Below are 18,210 nucleotides of genomic sequence, written 5' to 3'. Positions count from 1 at the left end.
TTATAGCGCGCTCAATTACTCGAGAGTATCCTGGCGCGAGCAGTTATCGAAGAGCCTAAGAGACGGGGAGTTTGAGTGAATTAATTAAAAAGAAAAGTTTTAAGTTGTTTCTTAAAAGGGCCGAGCTCCTGAATGCTCCAAATAGCCAGAGGGAGCGAATTCCAAACTGACGCTGTTTTGACTGAGATGGACTGACCTCCCAGCCGAGATCTGCGAAAACGAGGAATGATCATCAAGCGTTGGGAGGCTGAGCGTATGGCTCGGTTGGGGACATAGAAGCTGAACCTCTTCCTAATATATGCAGGACTCAGACCATGCAGTGCTCTATGGGCCACCGTAAGAGCTTTAAATTGCACTCTTTGCGCCACAGGAAGCCAGTGCAGATCACGCAGATGCTTCCTCACATTGGACCTTCTAGAGATGTTAAAAAGGAGTCTGACGGTGGCGTTTTGAATAATTTGCAATTTACTCAACAGATAGCCAGGAATGCCACAATAGAGAGCATTAGCTCTGAAGTTGCTACATATAATATAGTGTGGGATAGTGTAGTGTAGGTGTTCAGCAGAGTAGGCCACTGTTCAGCTGGTCCTGGAGGGTAGTGCACAGGATGAGGCAGGCCTGGGTGATATCGATTCAAGAGCGGTGGGCTCAGCTGGTCACATTACTCAACCCTCATTGCATAGCTGATATGGTAGCGACTGAAGGAGAGTCCCTGTGGTACCTAGTGTAAACTTTGTAGATCTGAGGTTTTTACAGAATACCACTGAGTTGTTTCCTTATGGGAAATTCAATATCTTTGTTATTAAATCAAACATACTTCCAATGCTTGTGCGGGTACTAGTAAAGGAGAGGGCCTTCTGGCTGTACGCCTCCACTTACTTTCTTCTCACTGCCTCTCTTTTGCATGAAGGGTCACTAACCTTTTTGTAGAGAAAGAGGATCAAATGCAGGGTTTTTAATTTCCAAGGATATGGGATGCACAGACAGGCTAGAACCTAGACAGTACAAAGATGTCCAAAGCATCTATCTATACTGGTTGTGGTCCACAACCAACCTTCAGAGGCACTGTACAACATTTCTGCTACACCATATTGGCCAATACAATCATACTTACTAAGTATATGAGGCATAAAATGAAAGCACTATCTTTCAGGATTCTAAATCGTTTTCTTCTTCTTGTCTTCCAGGTAGTCCAGGCCAAGCCCCAGACCCCTCACAAGTTCTGGACGTCAATGAAGCATTTTACTCCCTAGTGAAGGCATCTATCAAGAACCACTCCCTGCTCCTGAGTGCTGAGGTGGACTCTGAGGACCCCCAAGTACGTCACCTGAAGGCTCCCGCCTGTTATGTGGAACTGAAAACCTCCCTAATGCGAGGAAACCCCGGGAATGTTTCAAGGTCAGATTCCCTTTTACAACATGTAGATGAAGGGGTGTATGTATGCTGTCCACCCAAGGCAAGGGGACAGCAAATCTACAGAGTATTGCTCAAACCATAGGTGGTTTTGGGACTCTTCGGTGACAATCTGCTCGAATAATGCACTGGAGTTTGGGGGTCCTGGGTGGTGCTAGGAACACAACCCTTTGGTGATCTTGTCGAATGGAGTGTATTTAGGGCATATGATATACTTGCCACTTTTCTGCTTGATTTGCTTAAAGTGCCCTCCATTCAGACAGCTGAAGAAAGCAAGGCTCGGAGAGAGGGGAGAGGATTTGGTGTTGCGGCCAGAGCTGCCAACTTTAGAGCTGGAGTACCAGGGTCAAGTCTCGGCATCAGCTGAACATCCTGTAAGCAAATTGCTTAATCTTCTTGTGCCTACAAATATATAAATATGCGAAGAACTTGCACCAACATTTTTTTACATTTAAATTCCTTAAGCAGCACAGTCACCAAGAAGTAGGTCATAAAAAGTGGCATGCTTGCTCGTAGTTAAAATAACATAGAAGATCATGTGGATGGAAATGAGTATTTCGGCCTCAGGACACTGATAAGAAGAAGACACGGACAACAACAGGGAATGGTATGCTATAACCAACAGAAACTGAGGAAAAGTAATAGGCAAGCACAAGAACGAATGAAAAGGAAGGGCAGGATGTGAGCCCCTTTTAATATTTATCTTAAATGCAATAGATTTCACATGTACAGAGCAAGCCCAGTGCCGGTGAAACCTAAAAGGGAAGACTTGGGCTTTGCCACTGGGTTTAATGGCAAAGATAAGTTAGAGGCTGGGAATCATGCTTTTGCTTTGTCATACTCGTGGTTGCTCAAATAGTGCTGTAGTCCGGATAGATACTTTAACTTACAGACCCTAGCTACCCATGGTACCATATACTAGGGACTTGAAGTAAGTTAAGGTATTCCAGTTGGGGATAAGCCAATTAAACATATACTTATAAGGGGTCAGAGCACATGCACCAAGACCTGATCAGCAAGATCTGACCGTGCATTTCAGAGCCATTACATCAGTACCTAGAGTGAAAAGGGGCAAAATGTAGGGGGTGAACCTGCACCCTCACACCCTCCACCCCAATTGGGTCTTAGATACCTAAGCAAAGTGGGTGGATGGCTGTCTTACTTATGACCGCTATTGGAGCTATTTCGAAGTTGACCCACAGGTATATGAACTTTAAGTTAGGCCTGCAACCTTTCCCCCTGTTCATGCATGTATAACTTTTGATCTCTTTACACTAGAATAATTTGCTGCATGTATTGTAGATACACATGCCCTGCATACTCTTGCCATCTAGTGTTTGGCTTAAATGTTTTCAAGATGTTTTTCTTCAAAAAAGTATTTCCGTGTATGAAGTATACTGACTTCTTCCCTAGTTGGCAATGCAAATGGGCATTGAATCCATGTTAAATACTTTTTTACCATCGTCAGGTTCGAATGAGTACCAACAGTGCTCTGTGTTCAGGGACTTGTAGTTCTTTCCTTCGGGCACATTCAGGCACAATGGGCTTGTTAATTGAGTTTGCAGTATCATCTGCTTTGTGTAGAATTCTTGTACTCCAATGAGTGTGTGATGTCTCCAGTTCAATGTACAATCCCTTCAAGAGTGTGCATTACCCTTATCCTTCCGTTTGAGACTCCGAGGGTGAATGACCACCTGAGTGTATGTTGTCTTCAGAATTGTGTATCATCACCCTCTAATAATAGTATTACTTTTAATATTGGTAATAAGAAGAAGAACAGAAATGTGTATGGTCCCCGTGCATTGCATAAGACACTCAAAAAATACTAATAGCGCCCTGTGTGCACTCGCCTGAGCATTCTGTGCCATAGTAAATTGGGTTATTAGTTGCGAAGGATGTGAATCCTTCACAAGTAATAGGTCCACAGTGTCTCCTTACTGGGAACCAAGTAGCATCACAAAATAAGGGGATAAAATTATATATGAGTGTCACAAGGAGAGCGGGGAGGAATGTCGGCACGGGGCTGAGTGGTGGGAGGCTCGGGATTTCACGGGCCCTATGCTTTATAATCCGCAGGAAGACGCATGGACAGCTTCAGGAGTTGAGGATTCGACTACAGCAGACGCCTTCCCCTTTAACTGGAAGGAGCTCTCGGACTACCCCACCCACTATGATGACACCCTGGGCCCGCAGCCAATAAAATACGACCAAGAACAGTTGGGGGTGTGTACGAACACCGGAGCGGGAGACTTGGAGAAGGAAAGACGTGAGAAGGAGTTTGGAGAACGAGATCGAGAACGAGGAGAACAAGGACGCCCTGAGGAACGAGGACAGATGCCAAGGGGAGAGAAGCCGGAGACAGGAGGACTCCGCAACCACGTATCGCCGAGCCGCGCCCACGGAGGAGCGTGGCTAACCCAGGTACGTGACCGTTTCACGGGCTGGGTCGGGAGGCGGGAGAAGGCGGAAAGTTAAGCTATCGCCACTCGCCGACTCGTTTGTCTCTGCACTATTCCCTTCCTCACTCGCACTGGTCCCCTTGCACAGCGGCCGTAGCCTAAATCGCACCAGAGCACCAGAGTGTTGTCCTCACTTCCCCGTCCCCGTGTGAGAATAGTGAGAACTTGTTTTCTGACCGCCACCTTTTGCTTCTGTCTCTCTTTTGGGTCGCCGGCACATCGGAGTCCTCTACGCTGCCACCCCTGCCCGAAGGACGAAACCTCACAAGGGAAAGACCCCGGCGCCACTCAAACTCGACGGAAAGCAGAGACTTGTGAACCTTGAGACTAAAATCCCCCTGCTCGTTTGAAACAATCTGGCTGCGCCCACTAAAAGGGACTTTATCAAAATAAAACCTTCACTGACTAGACGTAGAGTCTTGAGTCATTCCTCTCATCCGCTCACAGTGGTGGAGAATGCGGGCAGAGATCCGGCCATCTGCACTTTAAAGATGGATGTTCTAATTCAACATATTATTAAAGGACAGGAGAAGCTGGAATGGGCGGTCGAGCGCCAAATGGCTTCCGCCAGTGCGGATCGTGATATTTTCAAAAACACGATAACGGCCCAGTTGGAGGGACTCCAGAAGGTGGTAACAGAACCTCAGGCCACCCCCATTCGTGAGACAAGGGGGCCGAGCCAGTCAACCCCCGCAGGTCTGTCCCTCCAAAAGTACATACCGGGAGAGGACCCAGATGCGTTCCTCACAAATTTCGAGAGGGTAGCACGGGCCTGTAGCTGGCCCCTGGAAAAATGGCCTTTTTTCTTGGCTCCTCTACTGGTGGGAGAGGCTCAAGCCGCATACCAGGTGGCCAACGCTAACGGCGAAACACCGTATGGAACGATTAAAGGCATCATCCTGGATCACCTGGGCCTCGACGCAGAAGCGTATCGAGTGAGGTTCAGGAGAGAGAAAGGTGGACCTGGGGAAAACCCCAAAACGCTATTCTTCAGGCTTAAAATGGCGGCCGACAAATGGCTAACTCCCGGTACCAGCTCCAAGGAAGAAATCATGGAGAAAATATACCTGGAGCAATATCTAGAGGCATTACCCTACAACACGCAGCGGTGGTTGAGACAGCATAGCCACCTAACGGTCCATCAAGCCGTTGAGATGGCCACGACTTTTTCTAGAGCCCAACCAAAGGGGTACAGCGGGGAGGGAGAGAAGACACGCATGATTCCGCCCAGACCTGAGAAAAGGCTCAAACTCCCGGAACCGATAGGACCCAGACACACGAGGTTCGAGGTCCCCGGACTGAAGGGGCCCCAATGCTTTGACTGTGGGGAGTGGGGCCACATTGCCCGTGTCTGTCCAAAGAAAAGACCAACGGAGGAACCCATGGAAGTGGGTTACATACCCAAATCTATTTTGTATACGGCGGAGATGGGGACGGCCTTCCATGTGAGTGTGCAGGTAAACGGTCACGTCATTAGAGCCCTCTTAGACTCAGGTTGTAAGCAGTCGGTGATCCAGGGGTTGTGGGTGGCGCATGACCAAATAGTTCCTGAGGCTTCCGTACACATTAGATGTGTACATGGAGACGTGAAACCATACCCAGTAGCTGTCATCCCCTTAGAACACTCGGGAGGGGTCCAAAACCACATAAGGGTCGGAGTACTGGATGAACTCCCGGAAGACCTCATTATCGGAACCGATAATCCGGACTTCTTGGACCTGTTCCAACGAGTGCTGAACAAACCAAAGCAGGGTACCCACCAAGGGGGTGGTTCCTTAGACACATCTACGGCCCTGATCACCCCCGAACCATGGCTGACGGACCGGAGCTTCAAGTTCGCTCAAGCCAATGACACCTCCCTGTATAACGCCTGGGAACAAGCCCACAGTACCACCGATTCCGAATCACCTAGGTACCCCAGGTTTCTCATCACAGACGGGTTGTTATATAGACAGGCATCCCCTAAGGATCCCCACCAGCTGTTGGTACCCAAGGCCTTTAGGGAGCAAATAATGTTTTTTTCACACTCGCATATCCTGGCTGGACATACCGGGTCGGAGAAAACAACCCAAACTGTACTCAGGTACTTCTATTGGCCAGGGATATACCAGGATATCAAAACCCATTGCCAAGCCTGCATAGTGTGTCAGAAGAGGAATACTCATCGGCCTCCTGGGGTCCCCTTGCAACCACTACCTGTGATAGGAACTCCATTCGAGAGGGTCGGGATGGACCTGATAGGGCCTTTACCCCGCACAAAAAAGGGTCACTTATATGTACTTGTCATAGTGGACTATGCAACCCGTTTTCCCGAAGCTTTTCCCCTAAGGACTCCCACTACCCGGAATATAGCCGACTGTTTCCTGGAGCTATTCTCTAGGGTAGGCTTCCCCAAGGAAGTTCTTACAGACCAGGGGACACCCTTTGTCTCTCGCCTGATGAGAGAAGTCTGCAGACTCCTAGACCTCAGTCACATCAAAACCTCTGTGTACCATCCACAGACGGATGGTCTAGTAGAGCGATACAATGGTACACTAAAAAGCACCCTTAAGAAAATGCTGGAGGTGGAAGGATCAGAGTGGGACCGACTCTTACCCTTGGCCTTGTATGTCATCCGTAGTCAGGTGCAGAGCAGCCTCGGATGTTCGGCCTTTGAAATGTTATACGGGCGACAACCCCGCAGCCTGTTGGAGATGACTAAGGAGGTGTGGGAGAAGGAGGACTCCCTGGAAGCCCGGGAAATGCTGGATTATACTCAGGCGTTGAAAACAAAGATAGGGAAGCTCCGCGATCTCGCTTACACGAATCTAGCGAGAAGTCAAGAGAAACAGGCCCACTACTACAACCGAGGCAAGAAGTGGAGAACCCTAAAGGTGAATGACTGGGCCTTGGTGCTTCTTCCAACATCCACCCACAAGTTCCGGAGCGAATGGAAGGGACCATATAGAGTCATCGCCACTATCGGAAAAACCACGTACAAGGTACAACTGTCCCCCAGCAGGACCCAAGTTTACCATATAAACATGCTTAAAAAATGGATCGGCCCCCCCCCGAAAACGGCCTCACTCTCACTGCCTACACAGGGGAAAGGAGGGACAACGCTACATCAACTACCAATCAACACCGAGCTCTGTCAAACGGAGCGGGACGAACTGATGGAGGTCCTGCAAGTCCACTCTAGCATCTTCTCAGATCTCCCGGGGAAAACACATCTCGCCGAACATCACATTGAGACAACTCCAGGAAAAGTGGTCAAGCAACGCCCTTACAGGATACCAGAGGCAAGGAGAAAAGCTGTCCAGCAGGAAGTCCGAGACATGATGCAATTGGGAGTCATCATACCCTCCAGAAGTGAGTGGTCCTCTCCTATCGTAATGGTGCCAAAGCCAGACGGGAGTATTCGTTTTTGTATGGACTTCAGGGCACTGAATGAGATCTCGTCCTTTGATGCTTATCCCATACCCCGTATCGACGAACTTATAGAGAAATTGGGGGAGGCCCGTTACATCACCACGTTGGACCTGACGAAAGGGTACTGGCAGGTACCCTTACGAGAGGAAGATCGGAAAAAGACCGCTTTTTCTACTCCGGAAGGGCTCTACGAATTCACGGTGTTGCCCTTTGGACTGCACGGCGCACCGGCCACCTTTCAGCGCCTTATGAACACGATTCTACAGCCCCATCAAGCGTTTTCCTCAGCTTACCTTGATGATATCGTGGTTTTCAGTCCTGACTGGAAGACCCACCTCCAACATCTGCACACGATCTTCCAGGCACTAAGAGCCGCCGGATTACATGTCAATTCGAAAAAGTCCAGGATGGCATTCCACAAGGTGAACTATTTAGGTTATGTCCTGGGTCATGGCCTAATAGCCCCCCAGTCTGAAAAGATAAAAGCCATCACTGCTACCCCTTTCCCTTCATCGAAGCGTGAGATGAGAGCATTCTTAGGGTTGATAGGGTATTACAGGCGCTTTATCCCTAACTTCTCTGAAGTAGCAACCCCCTTAACCAACACTCTCCTCAACGAGGTCAGACCCTCCGTATTCCACCATCCCACCGAACAGATGTTACACGCCTTTCATACACTCAAACACATCATCACTTCAAGTCCGGTACTGTCCTCTCCGGACTTCTCACGTCCCTTTATCCTACACACGGATGCCTCAAACCATGGGTTGGGGGCCGTCTTGTCCCAAGAGACGGGTGACGGGGTTGAACATCCCGTTATCTACATCAGTAGGAAACTGTTCCCTAGGGAGATGAAGTACCCGACGATAGAGCGTGAATGTCTAGCGATAAAGTGGGCCACGGATAAATTACGCTACTATCTTGAGGGGTCGTCACTTCCTCCTCTATACTGACCATGCACCCCTCCAGTGGATGAGCCGGAACCTCTCCAACAATCCTAGGGTTCTCCGTTGGTTTCTGTCCCTCCAGCCGTTCTCCTTCACTCTCAAACATAGGAAAGGAAAAGACAATGCTAGTGCGGATTACCTGTCCAGGACCTTTCCTCTCCCCGATCGGGAGAAACCGGTGGTGGAGGAGTGTCACAAGGAGAGCGGGGAGGAATGTCGGCACGGGGCTGAGTGGTGAGAGGCTCGGGATTTCACGGGCCCTATGCTTTATAATCCGCAGGAAGACGCATGGACAGCTTCAGGAGTTGAGGATTCGACTACAGCAGACGCCTTCCCCTTTAACTGGAAGGAGCTCTCGGACTACCCCACCCACTATGATGACACCCTGGGCCCGCAGCCAATAAAATACGACCAAGAACAGTTGGGGGTGTGTACGAACACCGGAGCGGGAGACTTGGAGAAGGAAAGACGTGAGAAGGAGTTTGGAGAACGAGATCGAGAACGAGGAGAACAAGGACGCCCTGAGGAACGAGGACAGATGCCAAGGGGAGAGAAGCCGGAGACAGGAGGACTCCGCAACCACGTATCGCCGAGCCGCGCCCACGGAGGAGCGTGGCTAACCCAGGTACGTGACCGTTTCACGGGCTGGGTCGGGAGGCGGGAGAAGGCGGAAAGTTAAGCTATCGCCACTCGCCGACTCGTTTGTCTCTGCACTATTCCCTTCCTCACTCGCACTGGTCCCCTTGCACAGCGGCCGTAGCCTAAATCGCACCAGAACACCAGAGTGTTGTCCTCACTTCCCCGTCCCCGTGTGAGAATAGTGAGAACTTGTTTTCTGACCGCCACCTTTTGCTTCTGTCTCTCTTTTGGGTCGCCGGCACATCGGAGTCCTCTACGCTGCCACCCCTGCCCGAAGGACGAAACCTCACAAGGGAAAGACCCCGGCGCCACTCAAACTCGACGGAAAGCAGAGACTTGTGAACCTTGAGACTAAAATCCCCCTGCTCGTTTGAAACAATCTGGCTGCGCCCACTAAAAGGGACTTTATCAAAATAAAACCTTCACTGACTAGACGTAGAGTCTTGAGTCATTCCTCTCATCCGCTCACAATGAGGCAGGCCTACTAGCTTTGTCAAGGGCTCACTGCATCAATATATATCACAGGACTATTTGCTTTGTCAGGGTGGCACCATTAAAACAGTAAGTACATGATAGGGTCACCTTTGAAACCAATAGGATTAATAATCAGATAATATTTAAATGAGTACCTTATAAGCGTTAATGATTCATTAATGGTAATATTTTATTGAAATATTTTTAAATAAAGCCTTGCGATTCAAAAAACCAACTGGTGTCCGAGACCTTTTTCACATTCCTCAGACCACATAATGTAGCCATAGGACCAAACACTAGAATCCCCCACACTCCAGAGCTTGAGAACAAAAGTTAAACTCTGGAAGTGCTTTAAAAATGATATAACTGTGCCTGGTGGGCAGAGGGGGGAGTTAATAAATTCTATGGGGGTCATTATGATGGCGGAAGGACAGCCACCGCTGGCCCGGTGGTGGTGGTCCCTCCGCCACCTGACTCCCATTTCCCCCTCCCACATTAGGATGGCGGGGGGAATCGCTTTGTGACCGCGGCGGTTACAAAGACCGCCCTCAACGCTTCCGCCACAGGCAATCGTCACAATTGCCTGGCGGAGCGGTCAGCATGGGTAAAATGGCAGCGGTGCCTAGCAGCACTGCCCGCCAGATTACAATGCTGGCGTCAGCCAGCCTTTCCATGGCGGTGGTGTTGCGGCCAGAGCTGCCAACTTTAGAGCTGGGGTACCAGGGTCAAGTCTTGGCACCAGCTCAACATCCTGTAAGCAAATTGCTTAAACTTCTTGTGCCTACAAATATATAAATATGCGGAGAACTTGCACCAAACAAATGTTGCATTCAAATTCCGCAAGCAGCACAGTCACCAAGAAGTAGGTCATAAAAAGTGGCATGCATGCTGGTGGAACCGCCATGGAAAGGCTAGCGAAGGCTGGGTTCGGGGACTGTTGCGGGCCCCCTCTCTGTGGGGTGAGGGTGTATGTGCACTGGGGGGTACCCATTGTACCCCCCTACATTTCCATGCACAAGGTGGCAGGAATCGCATGGTGCCTGCCACGTTGTGCATAGAAATGCACAATGTGGCATTTTGGCATTGCCAACGGTGCTGCAGGCAGCAGCACTGTCCGCAATGATCAGGGCCCTGGATGTGTCCGCCATAGTGGCGGACACATCGTAATTCACTCAGTGGGACCGCCGCCTTACCAGCGGGTAGTCGCAGCCCCGCAATGATGGCGGGCAGACTGATTTCTGCCCACCATCGTAATGAGCCCCTATGTTCACAGCCACTTAGAACGAGTTTTCAGAAGTCATCTCTGGGGGCCTGCTGCACTCCCTGCAGCTCCCACAACACTTAAAAATTAGGTTGGGGGTGCCCTGTCTCTCCTTGGGGCACCACATCTGAAAAGTATGCAGGTAAAGTCCTTGCAGGACATTAAGGGGCACTCATACGAATATGTAATGAGTGACTTTGCCCGCTCTTGCAACCTCGTGCCGCGTGTATTTTGTTTGTGTTTGGGTGACACTGGCCCACCTGGGGCACCCCAGAATTTGCTTTTCTTGGTTTTAGTGGCAGGGTGGGGAGCCCACTTCCACCCTGCTAAGTCCACTTTGGTTCACTCAGATTCTGTTGATCCCATCTGGCCAGCTGCCAGTGTGGGAGACATCCTTTTCATTCTCCCTGTCAGCGGGCAGGGTGCAGACTCTGCAGAGTGTGCCCCGCTCCCACGGATATGGGCACAGGGAGTTGAGGAGCCATCCGCAATTTGGGTGAAGTTGTGCGGCACTCCTCCCATCGGGATCCTGGGAGTAGGGTCCTGGGGTCCAATCGCTGCTGCGCCAGCCCGAGTAGGGTTCATTTCATCATTGCTCACAGGGAAATGGGGTATACTGGGTGCAATCAATAGTCAGTGAGAGGGGTACACACACACTCACTCCCCCAATTTAAATTCTTTTTGACATCTGTGTTGGCCACAGGGCCCTAGCTTACCCTGTTTCCAAGATTATGGCAACGCGCCACACGCAAGTTTTTTGTGTTTCCTTTCCTTTCAGGGCTAATCTTTTGAGGTGCATAACTCTGGCTCTGATTAACTGCTTTTCACGGTCATGAACTTGTTTTTCTCATGTTGTCGACTAGCCACTAGGACAATTTTTAAAGGCCTCCTGTTAAAAGGAGCAGAGTTGGGAAATGGGTTAATTCTGAAGCAACAGAGCTGAGTGATGGGTTCATTCTGAAGCAACAGAGCTGGGTGATGGGTTCATTCTGAAGCAACAGAGATGGGTGATGGTTCATTCTGAAGCAACAGAGATGGGTGATGGTTCATTCTGAAGCAACAGAGCTGGGTGATGGGTTCATTCTGAACCAACAGAGATGGGTGATGGTTCATTCTGAAGCAACAGAGCTGGGTGATGGGTTCATTCTGACCCAGCAGAGTAGAGTTACAGGTTCTTTACAAAGGAGCAGAGTTGGTGACCGGGTCATAATGAAGCATTAGAGCGGGGCGGACGGTTCACTCTGAAACAGCAAAGCTGGGTGACGGGGTAATTTCAAAGGAGCAGAGCTTGGTGAAGGGTTCATTTCAAAGCAGCAGAGCTGAGGTACCGGTTCATATAACAGCAGCTGAGCTTGGCGATGAGCTTATTATGAAGCATCACAGCTGAGTGAAACGTTTATTCTGAAGCAGCGGAGCCGGACCACAGGTTCACTCAGAAGCAGCAAACCTGGACGACGGGCTAATTTCAAAGGAGTAGAGTTGGGCAATGGGTCGATTCTGAAACAAAAGAGCTGAGTGACCAGTTAATTCCATACCAGCACAGCTGGTTAACGGTTTCATTCTGAAGTTGCAGAGCTGAGCAACTGGTTTATTCTACAGCAACTGAGCTTGGTAGTGGGTTGATAATGAAGCATCAGAGCTGGGTGCTGAGTTCATTCTGAAGCAGTAGAGCTGATTGACTGGTTCATAATGCAGCATCAGAGCTCGGTGACGGGTTCATTCTAAAGAAGCATAGCTGGTTGACTGGTTCATAATGAAGCATCAGAGCTCGGTGACTGGTTCATTCTAAGCAGCGGAGATGGGGTACTGGTTCATTCCGAAGCAGCAGAGCAGCAGAGCAGCAGAGCTCGAGACCGTGACCTTCCCTGAGAGCTGGAAATACGCCAAAATCAACGCCCTACTGAAGAAACCCAAGGCGGACCCGCGCGAACTCAAAAACCTCCGGCCCATCTCCCTGCTTCCATTCCCAGCTAAGGTCATCGAGAAGATAGTCAACATCCAGCTCACCCGCTACCTCGAAGACAACAGCATCCTGGACCCCTCCCAGTCAGGATTCCGCAGCAACCACAGCACCGAGACCGCCCTCATTGCCGCCACAGACGACATCAGGATCCTACTGGACAACGGCGAGATGGCGGCTCTCATCTTTCTGGACCTCTCTGCCGCCTTCGACACCGTCTGCCACCACACACTACGCACATGACTCCACGACGCAGGTATCCGAGACAAGGCCCTGGACTGGACCTCCTCCTTATTCTCAGGCAGAACCCAGAGAGTCCGCCTCCCCCAGTTCCGATCCGAAGCCTCCGAGATCATCTGCGGCGTCCCGCAGGGAACCTCCCTCAGCCCGATGCTGTTCAACGTCTACATGGCGCCTCTCGCACGCATCGCCCGACATCACGACCTCAACATAATCTCCTACGCCGACGACACGCAACTGATCCTCTCCCTCACCAAGGACCTCCTCACTGCCAAATCCAACCTCCACCAGGGAATGAAGGCCGACTGGATGGACGATAGCCGCCTTAAGCTGAACACAGACAAGACGAAGATCCTCATCCTCGGGCCCAACCCCGCAGCATGGGACGACACCTGGTGGCCCGCATCGCTGGGGACACCCCCCGCACCTACCAACCACGCACGCAACCTGGGAGTCATCCTCGACTTGAAACTCACCATGACCAAACAAGTCAATGCTGTCTCCTCCACCTGCTTCAACACCCTCCGTATGCTCCGCAAGATCTACAGATGGATCCTGACAGACACAAGGAAAACAGTCACCCAGGCCCTAGTCAGCAGCAGACTCGACTACGGAAACGCCCTCTACGCGGGAGCCCCGACCAAGCTCATCAACAGACTGCAAAGAATCCAGAATGCCTCTGCACGCCTGATCCTTGACGTCCCGCACCGCGACCACATCACCCCCCACCTGAGGAACCTGCACTGGCTCCCCGTCGACAAAAGAATCTCCTTCAAGCTCCTGATCCACGCACACAAGGCACTCCACAAGACCGGCTCAGCTTATCTCAACAGTCGACTCTCCTTCTACATACCCAACAGGAAACTCCGCTCCACAGACATCTCCCTGGCTACCGTCCCACGCATCCGTAGAACCACAGCCGGAGGCAGATCCTTCTCCCACCGCACCGCCAAGACCTGGAACACCCTCCCCCTCAACCTTCGACAAACCGAAGACCTTCTAGCCTTCAGAAGACGACTCAAGACCTGGCTGTTCGACCAGTAGCAACAACACCACCCCCACTCCCCACTCTCAGCGCCTTGAAACCCTTGCGGGTAAGTAGTGCGCTTTACAAATTATTTGATTGATTGATTGATTGATTGATTGGATGACCGGTTCATAATTAAACATCAGAGCTGTGCAACAAATTCACTCTGAAGCATCAGAGCTAGGTTACATGCTAATTTTAAAGGAGCTGAGCTGGACAATTGGTTTATTCTGAAGCAACAGAGTTTAGCAACAGCACAGCTGGGTGACGGGTTCATTCTGAACCAGCAGAATTGTGTGACGGGCTCATTCGGAACAGCATAGCTGATTGACTGGTTCATTATGCAGCACAGCTGGGCGATGGGTTCATTCCAAAGCAGCAGAACTGGATTACAGGTTCATTTCAAGCAACAGAGCTGGTTGACGTTATTCAGACAGAATATAAAGTTAGAAATTTCGACTTGTAAATATCGTGACATAGAAATATTGACAGCAAAAATATTGTGGTCAAGAATATCGATTTTAAGGTAAGAAATATCATTTTTTTAAATATAGAAGTCATTAATATCGCTTGTAAAAATATAGTTGTTGAAAATATTGATCTTTTAATTAGCGTTAAATATTTATTGTATATATTTGAAATTTTGTAATGTATTTTTTTGTGTAAGTATTGTTTATGTTTTTTAATGTATGTGTTACATTTTTAGTAGTTCTCAGTTTTATTTTAATTATATTTTGCATTTTTTAGTTTCGTAGTGGGTTGTGGGTTTATAGGGGAATAGGGTGGGAAGTAATTTTATTCTGATAAATTAATGATTATTTTTATTTATTAATATTTATTTAATTGAGATTTTAATGTGTTTATTGTGGGAAGTAATTTATTATTAATTAAGTATTAATTGGTTATTAATTAATATTAATTAATTGGTAATTAATTCTGGTAATTGTGTAATTTTGTTTAGGTGTGGGTTGTGGAGTTTATAGGGGTAAAGAGTGGGGAGTAATTTATTTTTAATTAGTTCATAATTAGTTGTTAATTAATAATAATTAATTAGGTGGAAATTAAATATGGAAATTGTATAATTAATTTTAGGTGTGAGTTGTGGGGTTTATAGGGGTAAATGGTAGGAAGTACTTTATGTTTAATAAAATAATAATAAGTTGATCATACATATTAATTAATTAATTGATAATTAATCAGGGTAATTGTTTATTTGTTTTGTGTGTGGGTTTTGATTTTATAGGGGTAAAGGGTGGGGAGTCATTTATTTTTAATTAATTAATAATTAGTTGTTTATTGATATAAATTAATTAATTGAAAAGTTATTATAGCAATTGTGTAATTAATTTTAGGTGTGGGTTGTTGGGTTTATGGGGTGAAGGGTAGGAAGTAATTTATTTTTAATTAATTTATAATTTGTTGTTAATTAATAATAATGAATTAATTGTATATTAAATATGGACATTGGGTAGTTAATTTTAGGTATGGGTTGTGGGGTTTATAGGGGTCAATGGTAGGAAGTACTTTATGTTTAATAAATTAATAATACATTGATCATACATATTAATTAATTAATTGATAATGAATCAGGGTAATTGTTTATTTGTTTTGTGTGTGGGTTTTGATTTTATAGGGGTAAAGGGTGGGTAGTAAATACATTATAATTACTTTATAATTAGTTGTTAAATACTATTAATTTTTTTAATTGAAAATATATTTTAATTGTTTAATTAATTTTTTGACAGTTTAGTTTTAGCCCTAGGTTGTGGGGACTATAGTGGTAAATTGTGGGAAGTTAATACATTTTTATGTGTTTTAATTTGTTTTTATTTAATAATATTTGTTTAATTGCTAGTTAATTATGTTAATCATGGAACTACATTTTTTTTAATGTAGATGTGGGTTGTGAATTGTGTGGTGTTATAAGGTAGGAAATACAAAAAACTACATTTATGTAACAATTAATGTTTTTGTTTCTAAATAATATTTAACTAAAAATATATATATTTTTAAATAAATTTGTATTTTATTTATTATAATATTTGTAGGTATTTGTCATATGTATTTAACATTATCATATGTTTTTAATGTTTTAATTTTTAATAATATATTTGTATTTTCATTTTTTACATATTTATATATTTTTTATTTAGTTAGTTTTCTCAATATTTTTGTTTTTGTTAATATTTTGTTTGTTTTTAATTTTGAACTGACCGTAGTGGAAATAATAATTTTTACCCCTCCGCAATCCAAACACTTTCCATACTGTTGCAGTGCCTGGAGTGGGAATAGTAAATGTTATACCTCCACTATTCAACACTTGCCCTACTGTTGCACTCACTGTAGCGGGAATTGTAATTTGTACCCCTCCCCTATCCAACACTTTCCCTACTGTTACACTCACTGGAGTGGGATTAGTAATTTTTACCCCTCCCCTATCCAACACTTTCCCTACTTTTGCACTGAATGGAGTGGGAATAGTAATTTTTACCCCTCGGCTATCCAACACTTTCCCTACTGTTACACTCACTGGAGTGGGAGTAGTAATTTTTACCCCTCCGATATCCAACACTTTCGCTCATGGCACATGGACACCTCACTGCTCCTCACTCCTCACTTAAGCTGCACTCTACCAAAAGGCCATTACCAGAGCACATGGACACTTCACTGCTCCTCATCCCTCACTTTTGCGGCACACTGCCAAAAGACCATTACCAGAGCACCTGGACTCCTCACTGCTCCTCACTTCTGCAGCACACTGCCAATAGACCATTGCCAGAACACAATGCTCTTCACTCCTCAGTGTTCATCACTCACTGATGTAGAGCTCTAAAAGATGATGACTAGACCACAAGGACCAAGGATGGGGTAGGAGATGCGTGTAGTTCACAGAAAGAGGGCTCTGGGACCAGGATGCTGCTGTTCAAAGCCAATGGAGTTTCCTAAGAGAGAAGAGGATGTAAAGAACAATCCATATTTCACCATGGACTTCAGAAGTCGAAGAGGGAAAACGTGAAGATAAACTGTGAGGTGAAAAAACCAAAGCGGTGAACAGCAGATCAAGTACAAGTCATTTGTGCTGAATTCTCGATTTTGACACACTTCACCAGCAAGGGACTGTCTCTCTCTGTCTACTAACAGATAGGTATTAGAAACCAAGGTGAAACATAAATACCAATTCTTACCTGGAGCCTGTTGCCACCACATTCTTGCCGCCACCGCCAGGAGAGTCACTCGGGCAGCCAACAGTCCCGGTTCCGGCCACGAGTGGGGGACGCCGGCCGGGACTATAAGCCCCAGCATTCCCAGCGGCGTGCACGCTGCCTACGCACACCAAGGGAGGCGTACAAGTTCACCGCAGGGCTCCCGCAGCGTGGGACGCAAGCGGGCGTGCCCATGACACGCCCGGGCGAAGCCCGGGCAGAGGGCGGGCCTGTCTGCGCCCGTCAGAGGGCAGAAGAGGCTGGGCTGGGCCACCCTCCAAAGCTTTTGAAGGGGCACAGGACAGAACCTGGAAGTGGATTTCCCCAACTCATCATCAAGGTTAGTGACTTAAGGCTCCCTGTTCCCTTACATTTGGCCATTATATCGACTCCTTCGTAAAGATGGATATGTGAGCAAGGGCGCGAAAGTCAAATGTAGCACCAGTACAGCCGGTCTCTTCTATTCAACAGACATCTATAGACCGGATGCTGCAGAGAGCCATTGGCGTAGTGGCAAATGAGATTGAACTAACTGAAAGGCGACTATCACTCACACCCAATCTTGCCGCTCCTCTAAGTCCACTGGATCTAACAGACTCCTCTCTTATCAGTGACCAGGATCTTGCTCCCTGTGACACAGGTCCTGCCGTAGAAAGTAGGGTTGATGTTTTACCATCCGGACATGGTTGTAGAGCTGCAGGTCCAAGTAAGGACCATATGAGGGACGAACTAAAAAATCTATGGGATTGGGTCGATAAACTGGCTAAGTTAGTAGAACGATGGGTGGATAGGACCGAGGTAATCCTGAAAGAAAAGGTGCCAGTCAATACACTGTCCCACATAGGGACCGGCCCCCAGACCGTAGAAGCTAACACGTTCCCTCCCAACAAAACATCTCAAACAAATCAGGAGAAGGAGGGAAAGTAACAATGCAGTCCTAAAGGGGTGGAGAAAGGAAATATCACTCACGGTCGGGAGCCCAAGCAGGGAGTCCAAAAGGAAAAGGCTAATGATGGGGGGTTGTAGGGTCCCATGAAAACACATCCACTGGCACTAGGGCCAGACGAAACAGTGGGCAACAGGAGGGGCTACAAGAGGCAGGGACTGCCCTCCACGCATTAACCTACCCCCAGCCTCAATCCCCTTTGTAGTTATTCTAGCGGGAGTCCCTGACTT

General features: G+C 47.6%; 1 protein-coding gene across 1 annotated transcript in view; it reads left to right on the top strand.

The window, feature by feature from the left end:
• Positions 1–18,210, top strand: part of LOC146869752 (decapping and exoribonuclease protein-like) — a 154,466-nt gene that overhangs the window by 55,238 nt on the left and 81,018 nt on the right. Inside the window, exon 4 of the mRNA XM_085614181.1 lies at positions 1,188–1,398. Coding sequence (XP_085470307.1) covers positions 1,188–1,398 — 211 coding nt within the window. The remainder of the gene's footprint in view (positions 1–1,187; positions 1,399–18,210) is intronic.

Source organism: Triturus cristatus, chromosome 1_1 (genome assembly GCF_964204655.1).
Source record: "Triturus cristatus chromosome 1_1, aTriCri1.1, whole genome shotgun sequence".
NCBI classification, from domain to species: domain Eukaryota; kingdom Metazoa; phylum Chordata; class Amphibia; order Caudata; family Salamandridae; genus Triturus; species Triturus cristatus.
Note: the sequence above shows the minus strand (reverse complement) of the source record. Positions and strands in the feature narration are given on the sequence as shown.